Raw genomic sequence first — 18227 nt, forward strand, 5'->3', positions numbered from 1 at the left:
TAAACCAACACTTGTCACAAAAAAAACCAACGTATATTCCTGTTTCAGCAACATCTGGAAGCATCTGCATTTCCAGCGGCTGCTCACAGCCGGTGGAAGGTGGAGGGTACAGACTGCACACAGAACCGGATGAGTCTCTTACTGAGGATGACGCCGGTGCAGATCAGCGCGACGCCGCTCGCTACGGTGGAGACCACGACCGCCAAGATCAAAGACGTCGACATCTGGCCCTGCAGAGCCGGGCCTTGAGGAGCTGCTCGGGGAGAAGGGAGAGGAGGCCAAACTACGGCTTTAGTTTGGTTTGGACAGCATTTTGAACGATTTATTAAAATGGCTTTTCATACAAGAAATACAACCGGTGTCTGTTTGAGGTCACTCCGTACCTGTGGTGCTGACACAGGTGACGTTGTCACCGGCCAGGACGTCGTCGTCGTCGTCGCAGAGACACAGGATGAGGTGAGAATCCTCGTCTCGTTTGCAGCTCTGCGTCTGACAGTGGCTGCAGTTCAGCTGCACCTTGATCTCACACTCGCCATGGCTCTCCATGGCTGCAGGGAACATTGAACACACACACACACACACACACACACACAGAGAGAAACACAAACACCAGACACAATTTGTTAGGGAGGGCGATCATTGCAAAAACATTTCACACCAGTTGCCGTTGTTCCTATTTTGTCGCATCACAACCTCAAATTGAACTTGATTATCTTATTTTGGTTTTATGTAGTACGACACAAAATAGTCAAAATTGATGAAGTGAAGTGAAAAGAAAGCCCGACTAGTTCTACAAAATGAAAAAACTGTGTTCGCCCCATATGTTCTGAAGCCCCTAAATAAGATCTGATACCAATTACCTTCAAAAGTCACTTGATTATTTAAATAAAGTCCACCTGTGTGCAATCTGAGTGTCACGTGATCAAACGGATCACCATTAATCCATCATTTATTTAAAAATGGAAAGAACATGTCACCACAACAGACTCATGGCATGCAAAGGGGGGATATTAATCAGAGAGGCAACAAAGAGAAGCCCGAAGGAACTGGGAACGTTACAGAGAGATTAGAGTTTCTGTCCATGGGACCACTTTCAGCCTTACTCTCCTCAGAGCTGATCTTCATGGAGGAGCTGCCAGAAAACACACATGGAGTCTCCCACATACCTTTTGGCTCCAAACATGTTTTCTTACTTTTTGTCTTCGGTCTCTTCGTTGCCTCTCTGATCCCTTTGCATGCCATGAGTACTGATCCTCTATATTCTTTCCATTTTTAAATAAATGATGGATTAATGGTGATCCGTTTGATCACGTGACACTCAGATTGCACACAGGTGGACTATTTAAATAATCACGTGGCTTTTGAAGGTAATTGGTTTCACTAGATCTAATATAAGTAAAAATATAAATACAAACTATTTGACTATTCTGTGTGGGTCCATGACAGAAAAAAACACAAAGCAATTAGTTCCAGATTATAATGCAACGAAAAAGGAAAATAAATGTTTACAAGGCTCTGGAAGTTTGCAGGACAATCCAACAAGGTCAGGTGATATTTTTCTTGTTTGTCAGCGAATCTCATGAAAAGACCAAAACCCAACAATGAACTGAGGTATTCGAGTCTGTGCAGCCAAAGCCTGGTGCTTTATAGCTTATTGTTGGTGCCAGAGAGCTTAATTGTTCCCTAAGAATCATTAAAAACACATTAATAAGACGTAATGGCTCCCAAAACAAACGCACTATCCTGTATGAGCAATGTTCACTGCAAACTACAATGGACAAATTAGTATAATTAAATATTATATATATATATAAACATCTTCAGCAGGATCAAACGGGCTCGGGGCTGGGAGGGGTTGATGGACGAACACACTGCTGGTTTTGGTGTTTTTATCGTCTCTAAACACAGTACATGTCTGTATTTGTGTAAAACCTGATATGTGCTTGTAATACAAGTTTTCCATTATTAAATTGACTCTAACCTGTGACCTCTAATCTTGATACAAATTATGAATACAAGGAGAATATGTGTGTCGTATTAAACCTCATCCATCGCTTCAAGACAAGACGATTTAGCTCCATTAGAGAACATTCAATAATAACGTTTGATCTTTAATATTGTTTAGATCTGGCTTTGAACACATTTCATGTTTGAACACTGCTGAGGCAGCCACTGTGTTTGAACGCTTCCACTGGCAGCACACGGAGCAACAACACCACCACCACCACCAACACCAACACCAACACCAACACCAGCGGCGTCTCTCCCATGAGAATGGAGGGCTGTCTGCTGGCGCCAAAGGCAACAAGCTACGTGAGGCTGTGAATTAACCAACCGCCTTCCGCTTGCTCCCGCCGAATAACGAGAATCAGATGTCTCACAGACAAAACACGGCTACATATGTACAAGAGCATGAGCGAGTGTGAAGGCCCGAGTGTTCACACACACACACACACACACAGACACACACATACACACACACACACACACACACACACACACACACAAACATTTGTGTTTAATGTTATCTGTTCCTGGAGTGACTCTAAGCAATAATGCAACTACTGTATGTCTATACATAACTCCAAAGATGTCCTTGGGATTCCATATTAGTACGGCAAAAACAAGATGCATGGTGATGATTCATGATTATTGATAATAATGATTAACTGGCGTCTATTTCTTTAATAGAGTGAATATAACAAAACATACATTTTCACTTTCATGTCTTCTCCTGGCTTCATGTCTTTATTTGTCATTATTGTTCTTTCTATTCTATTCTACTTTGACAAAACATCTTAATTCATAGGAACACTCAATAGCTTGTCTATGCTTTCAGCTGCATCTCATGGTCTTCATCAGGAGACTTCTTTTCTCTCCTCTTCTCCCTCTCCTCCTCCTCCTCCTCTACTTTACTCCACTCCGGCTGAGTCGTTATTGAATTCATCAGCATCATTGTCTGGATAAAACGATCGCATGACGTCGGTCTCACCTGCCAGAGGCTGAAGGAAAATCTCTCCCATCGGATGAATGAATGAGATTCCGTTCTCACCGTCGGCTGTGATCTCATCCGTCAGCGCGGCGTCACCTCCTGTCACAGGATGCACCATGTTTACTCTCGTGATTTGGGGTTTTAAGCGCAGGAGAGTTAGAAACAGAAAGGCGACGTCGTTTGAGGGTATAGCGGGAAAAGGGTGACGTTACCTCGGTAGCCTCCTCCACCCCCTCCAGCGGTGCAGGCCCCACCTCCACCTCCGAATCCCCCGAAGGTTGACCAGCTCAGCTTGGACAGGGCAAGGGAACACGAGGACCCCCCCTCAGCACCCTCCACCAGAGACTTTCCCGCCTTCAGGTGGGGACTGATGCTGTCTTTCCAGCCTCCACCTCCACCTCCAGGGACACAAACACCAAAGAAGCACAACGTCACACATGTCTTATCATACATGCGTGTACTTTTATCGTGAGGTTTTTTTTTTTACACGTTCTCTACATAACCCCGATGAAAGCCTTGCTCAAACACATTGCTGAAATAAACAATGTTCTTCCTTTGTTATTTCAGCACTTTTTGGGCCGATGAAGTAGCGACAGAACACTATAAATTTGCCGTCAACAAGACAAGCTAGCATCACTTAAGAGTAAAGTATATAGAGCTGCGCTCCTCCTGAGCCCACAGTGGCTGACCGCTGCCAGTGTCGATTGTGAATATGAATACATATGAATGCAGAATCCGCAGGCAGCGGGACAAGATTTGGACATTGGAAGCATATTTCTTTGAAGTCCAAGTAGCATCGTAGTATCGGCCCTCAGACAATACGTGTAAGGTTTTCCAGGGAAAAGAGCTCAGTCTGGTTGAGATTGAGTTTGACAAGGTGGGAAGACCTCCAGCTGCGGATGTGAGTGAAGCATTAGAGCTAAACGGCGTGGAAACCCGAGGAGACAGCCGGCAGAGAGCTCATGTTCTGTGTTTGCTTTGTTGTGGTGTGTGTTGACGGGCAGTAAAAAAAAAGGTTCACAAGAAACAAAAGTTTTTGTTTATCACATTACACCCATCCAAAGGGATACCGCACACATTTTCATATTCAACTTTTGGGAACAGAAACAGAGAGCCTTGATGAATAATCATCTAAAGAGTCGACGGACTCATCCACCAGCTGGTCATCAGCAGGCCTCTACTCCATGCAGATGAGGGGGGGGGAGGGGGGTCACATGTCCAGCAGGAGCCTTAACAAATTCTGCAATGCATGATAATGTGTTTCACCAGTTCAACACACAGCTCCACCTCACACACACAAACACATCCACACACACACTATACTAAGAGCTGCATACTTCTCCCGACACTCAGATCTCTATCTAAACAAACCCACAGAGGTTTCAATAAGACGAGCTGACGGACGCTCTGTGTTGAGACTCTGTCGGTCAGAGAGGATTTACCGGGAACGTTCCAGCAGACGTTTTTCCCCAAGAGCAAAGAGAGACCTCTGGACCAAATATGTCTCGCTGCAACCTGTCAGGAAACTAAAAATACAACGCAGATGGATCACACGACCCACAGGCCAAACACATCCTGCTGTGTGAGAGCATGCATGCCGATGTGTGCCGCTTCAAGTGTGTGTGTGTGTGTGTGTGTGTGTGTGTGTGTGTGTGTGTGTGTGTGTGTGTGTGTGTGTGTGTGTGTGAGAACAAACAAATCCTCTCGTGGCCTTCAACCAACATGTCTGCAATCAACCTTCCTTTGAGGCTCACTTTGAGCGCTCGCTCAGCCTTCATCGTGTCACAATCATTTTAGGGTTTTAAAAAAAAAATATTCTGAGCAGACAAGTTAGTCATCCCCTTTGATATGCAGAAATGTTAGATTCCTGTTGATCGTAAGGCCTATTTCATTACAAAGCTCAGTAAAAATGTCCTCAAAACTTAAATTAATACCAGCTTTTAGCACGATAGCGTCCCTGTCTCCAGATTGTCCGGGACCTTCATTACATGTTTAAACTCTGCTTCTGCTTCCTAATAAAAAGGTATAAAATGCCCCCAGAATACAAACCATTGTTCTCGTTAGTACTTGTTAAATCAGTCACAGACTTCACTGTCAAACGCTTTCATTGAACCTGGTTTTGATTAAAGAAACAGCCTCTATGATTACTGTTGACTGCTCGTTCTGTGGCCTATGATATGGTACCTGCAGCACCGGTTTGACCGTCGGTGCTGGGAGCCACGGTGCTGTTTTCATACTGCTCCAGTGGTATCTGGTCCAGGCTGGACTCCGGGTCCTCCAGGTAAGCGTTTCCTCCTCCACCAGCCGCGATCAGCAAGGGAACCAGCTCACCTCCATCCGTCTGACAAGACAGCGTCGCCATAAAGCGCACTCATTACAAACATTTACAACTCTGTGCACATGAGAACAGTTACGGCTAAACATTGATCTGCAAAAAGGGAGTTTTGTCTCAGCAGTAAAGCAAATTGCACATGACACCCAGGAAGCTCACGATTTATTACAGATGTGAGGTCACCATGAAAGGAACAAGTGAACATTGTTCTTGTTCCAATTGTATGATAAAGCAGCTTTCCACCCACCAGTGTATTTCCAATCTACATATATTTAAACCTGTGGATTAGTGAGACGCCGCTGAACTGTTTCAAATGTGCCTACAGACATTTTTGATGCCTATCAATGGACCGTACACTTAATCCTCACGAGGTATCAAACAAACCCACAGAAAGGACAAACACACACACACACACACACACACACGACTGAAACAGCTTCTTTCACCTTAAAGATGTAGGTGGCTCCTCCTCCGCCGCCTCCTCCCCCAGCCCACTCTGCACCGGTCTCCCCCCTGAGTTTGTCTTCAATCACCGACGACTCTCCCAGGCAGATCCTCTGGGTGTGGGGATTTCTCTACACCACCGGGAGGGGAAAAAAAGGGAGATTTGAGTTTCAGAGAAAGAAGCTTTCTTCACAAAAGTCTAAATCCAGCAGGCAAAATGAAATCCCAGAGGGGTAACTTAAAAAAAAAACCTTCCAGGGTGAACTTGAGTTCACCGTACATACCCCAGGGCACGCATCCTCTCCCTGGTGGCCCACCAAGATGTAAAGTGTATCTCCTTTCTCCAGAGGAAATATGGCAGATATGAAGACCCCGTGGTTGCGTTTGTTGTGGTTCTTGGCTCCTTTCCCTCCTGCAGCCCCGTAAGCCGAGATCCTGAGGGACATCGTTGAACCACAAGAGGTTTAAAAACAGGGACCGGAGAAAATTGCTTTCTGGCTCAGGTGCCACAGTATACTACACACTAGATGGATGGACTGCAATACACACACACAAATTCGGAGACACAGTCACCTGTTGTTTGATAAAGATCACCTCTCACAAACAGAAAGGTGATACTGGCACCCTGTAAATCCTATGATTAATCCCGACACTTCTCTGTTCCCTCGTTTCGAGTGTGACGATGAGGTCCCGTGACTTGCTGTGCAAAGACAATCAAATCGCTCGAAGTTCTGATCTGGCAGGACAACAATCGGTTACACCGAGCATGACCAGAACAATTTCAGATCCCGAGCACGTAGGCAGACACACACCACCCAACTGTGGCAGAGCCTCGCTCGTCTCTTCAACGACCGAGCTCCCAAAATGAACCGTGAATGACGCTAACAATGTGAGAAGGGTAAACATCACTGCTCTGTTGGGACACGTCTGGCTAGATTTCAGTTATTTTCAAAAACTGGACCTTAAAGCTCCGGTAGACGAGCATTAAACCATTACCCCCTCTTCACTTACAGGTATCTGTTGGTAGCAGGAACCTTCCACATTTGGACTCCTTTCAACGGGTCTTCCTTCCCCACTGTAACGCTGACATTCTTGTTCCTGTAGGTGCTGTCGCACTGGGCCTGGGTTGGGCCGTGGGGACCACTGGCGCCGCACGAGTTAAACCACCATGTCATCAAAGAAACCTCTAGAAAAGTGGAGACAAAGAAAAGAAGCGCCGTCGTGAGCCGGCGGAAGGTAGAACTGAGCATTGCTGAGTGAGTCGGCTAAATTAAGGAGCCGTGTATTCAAGAATTGGACCGAACTATGTGAGACTAAGATGATAAACACAAGCGCCACAAACAGGAGTCGTAGGAGTGGTTGGTTTAACCGGTGTGCACTGTGGAATAAAAGCTTCTGGTCAGCTGATATGGGAGATAAACATTCAAAGCATCGAGAGTACAATCCTCCACTTGGTATGTAAATTCCGCATGCTGCATTCAAAAATCACACGGTAGGCTTTGGAAATCCACAAGGTACCTGAGGCTGAAGGCTCTGGAAGGGGGCTCAAGAAATCCTCCAAGTGAGCCATGGGCAGGAGCGAGTTCAGATCTGAGGAGAAGCAGGAGGCCAGAGAAGGTGTGGGGAGAAAGAGAGACAGTGAGTCACAGTCACACGTGTGCGTCTCACTGAAATCATGAATGGAAATCAGACAGGATCAGAGGATATGAGAACAATTCAAAGACGGATGAACATGGAACCATTTCTGAGCAGGAAACATCATGAAAACATTCCTCCATCAGCCCTCTTCATCCACTGTCCAGCATCCAAATGGTGAATTTTGTCCATTTCATTTGTCTCCTTGGTCTCGGTTCAACACAATAAAAGCAGACAAGCCTCTCTTTGCACGACGAGATCCCAGAGAGCGGTCAAAAATGACATATCAAGGCCAAGTTGTGGCTTACTGAAGTTTCTCTGGGGTCCTGACTTGATACCAGTTAGGAAACGTTCCAATCTCGTCCAGCTGGAGCTGAGCAACAACCAGGATATACCGCTGTTAACGCCGCAGGGTTTAAACCAGCCAAACCCTTAATTCACACAAAACAGTCAAGCTTCACATCTGTGTTTTAACTCAGGTACTCATGTCTGGTAACACAATGCACCCTGGGAACATTTGAATAGATCAAAAAGAGGTTGTTTAAACGTCCTTTCACGTTATTGTGAGAATATTTACATCTTTTGTATTGCAGTACATTTGCAACAAAGCATTACATATCGACTACCCTCATGTCAAACACATATCTTTGTTTCATTCAAATGTTACAGACGGACTTCATGAAAGAGAAACCAGCAGTAACATTGGTTTCTACATAGTTGCTGTTGCCACTAATATGCTGAACCACAATTAAATGCACCATTTATCTCAGGCTCTGTAACATGTCAGCAGCAGCTCACCTGTGTCGAAGCAGGCGGCTCCGATCGCGATGTCGTCGAGAGCGACGTCGGCAGCAGAGCCTTGTTCCCACACGGCTGTCACCTTAACGTGGAACCTGCAGCGAAGCACATACCAATGGTGCATTTAGAGAATTACAGTTTCTGTCTTCGCGCGAAAGGCGACGGACAATTCAATCCCAACACACGTACAACAGTTTACAGAGAACCATAACTAACGTCTTGAAAATGATTACACATTCTTTAGATGAAAGCAGCAATTGTCCTGTTTCTCATCTTCAATCTAAAGCACAGGTTTTGTGAATAAAGAGGTGGGTACAGTCGAATGATGGCGGTAACCTTTATATGCAAGAGGGCCTGGATTGTTTGCTTCCGGCGTGACAGTGTTCCATAATCATCTGCGTCTCTACCCTTTTATTTTGTTCACTTCACGCACCCGTGATGAAGGCCAGTCAGCTGCAGGGCAACATCTTCCCAGTCGTCTGTCCACTGACCATGTCTCTCCCAGACCAGCGGGGCGGTTGTCGTCCCGTTCTCCTCTATAGCCACCAGCAAGGTGCCATTAAAGTCCCCGTGAAGGTACAGAGAGAAACGCATCTGGATGGGAACACAGACAAGGAGTTAGACATCTTTTGTTCCCAAAGAGAAGATGACACAATTATATCCAGACAACCGGTAACAAGTGGAACTGACCTGACACGCAGTAGTGGAGACCGGGGGGGAGAAAGACGAGCTCTGAACGGATGCCTCGTGGAGGGAATCGCTCTCCCTTACCTGCAGAAACAGGAAGTGCCCTGGAGGGCGCACAATAAATGTGACACAGCAGCCAACGCTAGCCGCCTCATGAAACAAAAAATAATGGGCATCAGGGATACAGTTCCTATCCTTTAAAGCCAGACATTATGAACACGTTCTGTTGCAAGACGAAAACCATCCGCCTATAAAATAAAAACCTTTTTAAATTAATTGAGAGCAGCTGTTGCAAAGTATTAAATAGAATATATTCTGCCCTCTTAGCACAAATATGCTCTGCAGCTGGATTTTAAATAATCCATATGAGCTGTTCATGCAGCGGAACTTCATATGGTAGTAATCTAACAAAGCATTCCTATTATTATATGGGTCGACAACGATCAACAACAACAAATACACACATAAATAAATATTATACATCTTAACAACAAATAAAAAGCCAGTTTAAGAACATAAACATTTAGTTTCTACCCTATGTGAGATCTGTAGTGAGAAGACTTATTACCCTCCATCCATCCACACCACAGTAACTTATCAGAATAGGACTCTCTCTCACACACACATACACACACACACACAGCCAACCTGGTGTTCTCTGCAGGGCGACACCCTGCATGTCTTCTTTGTCCAGAAGTTCGTCTCCAGCGACTCTTCTCCAGGCCCAGTGCTGGTTGGACACGGACCAACCACATGCATCCTGTTCAAATGAGCAGTGAGAGCCAAATGGAAGAGCACCTGGGGAGGAGGAACACTGTGATCATATTTCACATAAAACAGAGATATTTTTCATTTGATCCCTCTTTTCTCAAAGCAAGACTTTCATTTTGGAGAAAACCAGCTAAGCACTCAAACTTCAAAAGGAGGGGTTCCATGATTTAATTTGTGTTGGCCACGTTCCTTTTACTCTCCACGCTTTACAGTGTCTGTACTCTATGATGCATGTTACACTCTGCAGGTGAGGGTGTCCTGACCTCTCCCAGACTAGGAAATATGCTTGTTTAGCATCTGTAAAGGGGCTGAGCGGCAGGGGTTGGTTGATGGAATCTACAGTCCAAGCCAGAGGGCTCCACCCACTCCTTCAGGAGAGCATTGAGATCAGGTGTGGGAAGAGATACACCGCGACCTGATCTCCTCATCAGGGAGATGGACGAAGGTCAAGCAGGGAACCTGATCAGAGAGAACATGCAGCAGGAGGAGGAGGAGTGGCTTCTCCCTAAGATCTAGTAAATACCCTTAAAAACCTGCAGAACTGCCTCTCATTGCTGTGTCCTCCGTACCGTCCTGTTACACATCTTACGGTCACATAAGACGCTTGGGAACAATTTCATCTCTTTGCATCCAGTACAACACAAAAAAGCACTCACACAGACACATCTTTTACTTTGAAAGTTGTTTTCACAATCCCACTCTCCCAATCAGTCCAATGGTGCAAGATACAAATCTAATTAAAAATGGTTCGTCACCACACAAGGGGAAACTGCATCGGTGCCTTTTCAAGTGGTACTAACAGAAATCGAAGGCCGCGATTTCCCTCCAAACTGCACCGTACTCATGCAGGCTGTGCTTTAACGAAGCCTCACCGCAGATGAAGCCCTCGTCCTCTCCTAACGGACAGTCGGTGTGGAAGTTGCACACTTGGCTCTGGTCGATGCATCCTCCCGAATTTTCACAGTGGAAAGATTCCCCGCAAGCCGCTTCCAGTCCGACGACCTGGTGTTCTGCATCCCAGCAACCACACAACAGTTACACAGCAACACTGGAACTCAGGATGTTCAGCCATTTAAAGCTGAAGCTGTGAATGTTTGTTTCTTTAAAGGACTAGTTTGAGTAAAGCTTTTATGTTGAGGGTTAGATGAGAAGAATCAAGATGAACGCCACTTTCATATCCATCCATTAAATATGAGCTACAGCCAGTTAGCTTAGCTTAGCTCAAGGACTGGGATCAAGGTGAAATAGCTAGCCTGACAGCCCAAAAGGCAACAAAACATGACTACTAGCACCTCTTAAGCTCACTAATTAACACATCTCTCATGAGTTCAATCGGTACAAAACTGAGACTGCCTAAAAAGGGTCTCAGTCCCCTTCTGGGTGTTCATGTGTGGTTTAAAAGCAAACCAACCAAGCACAGGACTTTTGAAAGCAGCCATGTGATTTAGGATGATTTGGAATGTTTAAGTACTAATGAATCCATCTGTTGATCGTGAAGTGTGTTCAGGAAACGACCTGTTCTTAAGGCCATGTATAGAAGCAAGTCAGCGCAGGTATTTTCCCTCATTAATAGGGCAACAGTTGGTAAAACTGCCGTGTTCTTTGTCAGTTCATGAAGTGTGTGACAGCGATCCTACAGTGATATGCCTCATGCTTCATAGAGCATGATGAACTCACCTGAGTCACAGTCTATGAGCTCCAGAGAGTCCAGAGCCAAGGTGCCTCCATCTTCCCTCAAACAGGAAGTGTAGAGCAGAATCACCTGGAAGGGCTCGTCCACCTGACCAATCACAGTCCCCAGGACCTCCCAGTCAGCCCTAGATCAACCAATCACAGAGACACGTCTTTCACAACGTCCTTCTTTTATCATTGGCTCGTTTGGATATCTTCAAAGATACATATTTTTTTTTAAAGCTGCATTGCACATCAGTTTGCGACCTGCTTCTTTTGCCCTTTTTATTTGCACACTGTTACCTTTTAATGCACAATATTGCCACGATTGTCCATTTGCTGCCAGTCAGTAGAAATGTCTACAACAACACTGCGATAGCTGCAACATGTACGACCCTCCATCTCTCTGAGTACGTCTCTAAAAATAGACCCATGGTGTCACAGCTTAAAACAAATTGTACATTCAGTCGAGTGGGTGATGTTTCACTGGCCAGATCATAAATTAGAATACATATAATGCTTTTAATCTAAGGGTCGTTAAGCCTTTGTTTAGCAGGAAAAAAAGAGGGTCAGGACTGTAGCTTCATAACTAAAACAGTCAGTACAGCCACAGTACACACAGCAACGCAGTAAAGGTTTAGTCACATCAGATGGAGACTGTGTCTTAAATGGAGAGTGCGTCTAGAAATGGCATCTACAGGTTAGCATGTAATGAATAGTGGGGCTGGATAAATGAAACCACCGTCTGTGGGCCTAATAATGGAATCGCTCAGTCCATTATTACGCTAACAAAGCCGATGCACAGCCGTGCTCATCCATTCCTCTTCTGTCCTGACCAATTATATATAAATCCGTCTCCAGAGTCTGCATCTAGACACACGAATGCTTTTAGCTGCTCCAAAGACGGCCGCGCTTCAGCATTAGATCAATAGGAAATACCTGTCCCCATTCCCCAAACAATACACAGGGGACCGCTGTCCCCACACGGCCACAATCCTACAGTTGTCCCACATGACAGCTGAGGAACGTTTTCTTTATTCAACTTTAGCTCTAAGTAAAATAAATACTGTGGGTTCCTGTGCCCTTGCTCGGTCTGAAGGCCCGTGTCACCTTTCATTGCAGTGAATCTAAGCTCCCCTTGCATTTATTTCGTGGGCTGGACCTCAACTTGACAAGCACTTCAATCAGCAAAGACGCAGGGTTTTGTTTTTTTTTGACACTAATTAAATGGACGTGCACTGCAGCACAATAAATAAATATCTATTCTGCACGAATGGCATCGTAGAGGTATGGAGAGCTTGCTCCCGAGTGGGTTTGCTGACCTGTGTTCCTCGGGTCTCCTGTGGTTGAGATCCACAGAGAGGACAGCTGAGCCCGAGTGGACTGGCTTGATCAGGAGCGTGAGGTTCCCCGCCGCTGGACCGGACTCATACAGAGCCACCTGCAAGGTGCAGTGCCTGTCCTTTCCTGGCAAGACCGGGCTGGTTAAGTGGTACTCGCATCTCCCAGAGGCCTCGGCGGTAGGGGAGGAGCTTAGGAGGAGGAAGTGCCCTAGAGTGATAAAACACAGTATAGACAGTAGTAGTATTTCATGCACGACAGTTTTATAGCAGCCCCCCCTAATACTGTCACTCCTATAAATCAAATGACGAAGGCTTTAACATTAGGACACATCTCAGAATAGACATGGGATATATCGAGCACAAAATCTAAATAAATGTCGAGGTAGATGCACAGATTCAAAAGAGCTTTGAGTGAGTCCAAAGATCCATCACTGGATTATCTATCCGCTGAATATGTTTCATAGAAGAAGAAGGGAGCAGCGTCCTACAGCGCTCATTTAATTTTGTCTTCTTAAGTGAACCTCTCGTGCACTCTCACCGTCAGTGCTTCCCGCTGAGTGATCGGACACCGGCATCATCCCGGTCTGAGTGCTTTCCGGTTGCTGTGGCGACACCACTGACCAGTCGCTTCGGCCGCTGCGATTGGATGAAGTCCAGAGGCACGGCGACTCGAAATCACAAGAGGTAACTGAAGAACAGAACGAGAAGAGAGCGGTTTGGGTAAATAGTCAAAGATGTGGGGGATTTATTAAACACTCGCAGTGATGTTAAGGGTCAATGAAAGTGGAATTTGTTGTCTTCTATTCAAAAGGGTGGGACATGTGACATTTGATGCTCGTTGTAAAATGTTTTGATGTACAAAAACATGATTATTTAACAGACTAGATCTTGACTACTACAACAACAACAACAACAACAACAACACAAATTAGCAAGAGAACAAACATTTGTGTTTCCCCTTTCTGTTATGTGACAAAATATGTTTTTAGTTTGTTTTCTTGGGATCGTGAGAAATATATTTAATGACCTCAAGAAAAAAGAAAATGTTTCTCTGAGAGTATGAAATCTAAGAAAAGTAAATACATGACGCCATTCACCGAGACAACAAAACCATGTGTACGTTCCATGTGTACTGATAGATAGCTACCAGATGCTTCCATTAGAGGAGTTGTTCAAACTCTATTTGTTGCATGATGGTGTCCTGGAGTCACACCTGGATCATGACCTCCACCACGGACTAATCCCTTCCTGGCTCCAAATCTCCTCTAAATCTAATTGTCTTTTTAAAAAATCAGCTTAAAAGCCAAACAGACAGACTCTTTGTAAATGTTTAGTGACTGCTGGGGGGGGGGGGGGGGGGGCAAGACATCATGTGATGGTTTGAGAGGAAACTGCCACTACAGCGAATATGGCAAACTGCCATAGGAAGGAAATATGAGGCCCAACTTCTCAACTTTGCTTTACAGAGTTGTCATTGCAAGTAATGATGTTTTCTGTGTGTGTGTGTGTGTGTGTGTGTGTGTGTGTGTGTGTGTGTGTATGTGTGTGTGTGTGTGTGTGTGTGTGTGTGAGACACATCAGTACACATAACTCTTACTTTGGCTGTCATCCTCTGAGTCCAGATGATGAGGAAACAGCTGATCTGAGAAGTTCTCCTCAAGGAATCTGTCCAGAAGAGCGTGGCAGGTAGTGCTGACTGGAGCGACAGACAGACAGACAGACAGACAGACAGACAGACAGACAGACAGACAGACAGACAGACAGTGGTTACAGCACTTGTTTTGAGGGCAGGTCATACATATATACCGTATTACAAACCGCTAAACAATGCATTTAACTCATTGAAATCAGTTGGAATTGGTGGCCTGTCCAGCATGTATTGAGATGTTCTCCACTTAGGCTTATCTATTTATTTATTTTAATTATTTAAAAAAAATCCATTTAGCCCTTTTATGACTAAAACCAAACCTACAGCCTTGGTTGTGAGCCTCGGCCCAGTGCATGCTGGGAACTCCTGAACACGACGAGCTGAGAATAGAGCAATGGACGAACGAACCGCAGAGTTTATCCAGAAATAGAGGCGCTGCAGACCGACCCACAGACACGGTCTTGTTCTGGGGGGGGTGACTGAGAGGGGGGGGGGGGGGGTGTTACACATGACATGACATCGAACATACTAACTAGCATGACCAGCAGAGCAGTGAGGGAGATGATCACGTCCATGTGGGTCATCGCAACTTAACCCATTCACTGGCCTCTGAACAGCGGCCTCCCTGTTCTCCGGAGCCTGTGAGGCCGGGTCACACGGGTCAAGCGGGACAAATTGAGATATTAAGAGGGCAGTTTATAAAAAGCGGTGAGCGATGATGATGATGGAGGGATGAGGGGGGATCGTGTATTTGAATGGCGGACTTGCTATTCATCTGTAATTATGGAATAAAAGCAGCTATGGATAGATTTCTGAATACGGAAACCGGAACATTTTAATAGCCTTTAGAGAGGAAGATTCAGCCAAATAACAAACATTAACATTCTATTATTAACATGAAGTAGCAAACAGTTATTTTTGGGGACTCCCCCTAGAACTCAAACTTACATGTTTTGCCTCCAACTCTTTTAAAAGAAGGAAAATAACGAATCCAATGCGAGTGACGGCATTCACTTTTATAACCGGTGGAACACGGGCCCAAACGTGAAGCACCGACAGAACACACACACACACACACACACACACACACACACACACACACACACACACACACACACACATACACACAACGCTCCAGAGAGGAACTTCACAAGTACGGCTTCATGCATTCAGCTCACATAATAAGAGCGCTCTTTGGTTTTCACATTATTGAGTGTGCTTGAGTCTTTGTAATTGCTTGCAAGTGTGAGTTTATGAGCTCATTCAAGAGTGTCGTAGAACTCATAATATATGAGCAAAACATTCGCTCTCCACTGAGAGCGAATGTTTTGACGATAGTAGACAGCAGGATCAAAGCCTCGGATTTAAACGGTGGGTCGTCGGCCCGATCCCGCCGTCCAGAACTGAGGACTCGCGGGCTTTGCGGACCCGTTCCTGCAAAGTCCTCGAAGGTTTAGGACCGTCCCACCGTCAACTCGTCAAGCGCTCGAAAGGCTCTCCATTCATACACACTTTACAAAAGTCCGCCAATTACCCACAATTCAAAGCGTTGCGACGTTGAACGCGACGTTGCCAGGAAAAGAAATATAAAAAGGTTAAGAGCGGACGGCACATGTGTTCGGCCTGGCATATTAAATGTACACATAAACATTAACGTTGGGATTTAAGATGGACGCATAAAAGCAGAGGAATGCAAGCAGCGAATATTACACGCCTTTATTCTTCAAACGTTTCTTTTCATTTTGTTTTGCCAAAAACAAGTCCAGAGATTCGTACACAGACGTCTCGTCTCATAAGGTAAGAACCTGTAAGATCCTCAAATCAGGGAGTAAAAAACGCAAAACCCACAATTGCACACGTTCGGTGTCATCGAGGAATCATTGACCAGCTGATGTCAGTTCAGCCCCTGAGGGTTCAGGGTTTGGGGGATTTAGGGGGAGAGGGGCCTTCATGTTACGCCAAATCCTGAGCAGAAGTTTTGCAAATCTTGTCAATAAGATATCTGACAAACTCGCTGGGGCTTCCAAGCTTCTGACTGAAGTACAGCTCGGCTACGCAGGATGAGGGCAGCGGTTTCTTGGGAGAAAAATGGTGCAACAGTGACGTAAAAAAAAAAACGGCCATTAAATGACCAGAAACACAGAGGTTCACCGAAACATGCTCGTTTGAATCTCCATTTAATGGCGACGTGTCACATTTGGATACACATCAGAATACCGCACCGGAGCTTGTTAAATGTTGTCACAATGGTGGTATTGCTTTGGTCAAAATTACAAGGTGTTTTACGAGTATTACCGCCTAAAGTAGTAGATCAAAACGTATAAGTGTATCACGTTTCAATTCTTTGGAAAGAAAGATCCAGCGAGGACATCTTTCACTGTCTTCACCAACCTATTACCTCGATTAGAGCGGTTTGAACGGTTCACACGGCCAACTCTGTCTTTCGTTCCTCTCTCCTTAAAGTGCCAGTGAGGGTGAAAGTCAGCGCAGCAACATCTGGATTACAAACAACAAGAATGAGGCCAGAATGTACTTTTGTTTTCTGCAGCCACCACTGGTCCCACTGTACAGCAGCTTATTCAGTATTCATTCAAAACGTGCTTTGTTGCAAATCACATTAATAAATAATTTAAGGGAATAAAAAGAAAGGAACAGTTGCTACTTGTAAGCTCAATTGTATGTTCCTGCCCCCCCCCCCCCCCTTTTGGCCTCAAACCATCCATTACTGTTATGATGGAATAATAATATGGTCTAAATTAAATTTCCTCTGTGGGATCAATTATGTTCAAAATGATCTAATTGAATTATCAAATACTGCAAGTTATTTGTTTTTAATGAGTCAGAAAAACAAGAGAAAACAAGACCGTCAGACCGTTGAGCTGTTTTAACATCTGTGCTACTCTGAAGATAAGTCAAAATGATGAACATAGCATTTAAAAAAAGCCTTGAGTCAAGTCACGTCAGTTTTATTTATACTGTAAAAAATCCAACTCTGTCCCCTAGAAATAATGTTTAGATATTAATAACTGGTTTCCTCATTTTGTTTCAGAGTTAATAAAGCGCTGCATTCATCCATAGCGCTTGTTAGGATGGATGATGGGCTCACAAACCATAGAACCATAGAACATCAGTCATTCGGTAGTGTGCTGTGCACCCTCTGGCCTTATACAACCGGGTTTCTCAATCATGTGGGTTGTATGGGGTCCTGGAAGATAACTAATATACTCATTTTTGCAAAATGTGTTTTCTGTGTAAGGCAACATCAGGCTTGACTTAAACATTACTTTCCTAACTTTGTCAAACTAAATGTAACAAATGAATACATGTTATTTATCAAAATAACGGTATCCAATAGAATCCACCTATCGGAGCTACATCCCATATTGATTTATCTCTCGATCCAATCTGCGGTAAGTTTTGAATTTCAAAAATAATCTTTCTTCCTACTGGTGTCAGAAACAATTCATATCAGGGAGCTTTAACTGTAAAAACATGATTCCACTCAGTTCGTGGTTTATTTTTTAACAAATCAAAGCTAAACAGAACCTCAACCCGTTGCTCTGAACGTCACATTACGTCTCTCAACTGCCTTCTCAAGCTGCAAACACACACATGTGAGCTCTTGTCTGCACTCAGAGGTCCGTCCAAAAGAAGCAAACACTCATTTTGGGAAATGTGGAAACTCTGGAACAATTGCTGAAAGGCTTCATTACAACTGACAGATGAAGCAAATACAAATACAAGCGTAATGTTCACTTATTTAATCATTTCAGTGAACCTTCAGAACACCGGAGTGTTTCTACTAAAGCTTCTCTGCTGCATGTACGACGTGTCTTACCTCACTGACTCTGTTATGTTTAGCAAAGCCCAAAAATAAAGACTAGAATTAGATTGCATTGAAAGTTT

At 44.7% G+C, this 18227-nt stretch overlaps 1 protein-coding gene across 1 annotated transcript in view; it reads right to left on the minus strand.

The window, feature by feature from the left end:
- ltk (leukocyte receptor tyrosine kinase) overlaps positions 1-14905 on the minus strand; it is a 26132-nt gene extending 11227 nt beyond the window's left edge. The window contains exons 1-19 of the mRNA XM_068726280.1: positions 14851-14905; positions 14271-14369; positions 13212-13361; positions 12653-12881; positions 11337-11476; positions 10532-10669; positions 9537-9686; positions 8892-8992; positions 8635-8795; positions 8202-8296; positions 7287-7358; positions 6780-6954; positions 6053-6203; positions 5771-5899; positions 5177-5333; positions 3205-3390; positions 2993-3091; positions 384-548; positions 143-253 (exon numbers count right to left, since the gene is read on the minus strand). Coding sequence (XP_068582381.1) covers positions 143-253; positions 384-548; positions 2993-3091; positions 3205-3390; positions 5177-5333; positions 5771-5899; positions 6053-6203; positions 6780-6954; positions 7287-7358; positions 8202-8296; positions 8635-8795; positions 8892-8992; positions 9537-9686; positions 10532-10669; positions 11337-11476; positions 12653-12881; positions 13212-13361; positions 14271-14369; positions 14851-14905 — 2563 coding nt within the window. The remainder of the gene's footprint in view (positions 1-142; positions 254-383; positions 549-2992; positions 3092-3204; positions 3391-5176; positions 5334-5770; positions 5900-6052; positions 6204-6779; positions 6955-7286; positions 7359-8201; positions 8297-8634; positions 8796-8891; positions 8993-9536; positions 9687-10531; positions 10670-11336; positions 11477-12652; positions 12882-13211; positions 13362-14270; positions 14370-14850) is intronic.
- Positions 14906-18227: the final 3322 nt, after the last annotated feature.

Source organism: Cebidichthys violaceus, unplaced genomic scaffold, assembly GCF_023349555.1.
Source record: "Cebidichthys violaceus isolate CVI_PGR_0920_01 unplaced genomic scaffold, fCebVio1.0.p SCAF_39, whole genome shotgun sequence".
Classification (NCBI taxonomy): domain Eukaryota; kingdom Metazoa; phylum Chordata; class Actinopteri; order Perciformes; family Stichaeidae; genus Cebidichthys; species Cebidichthys violaceus.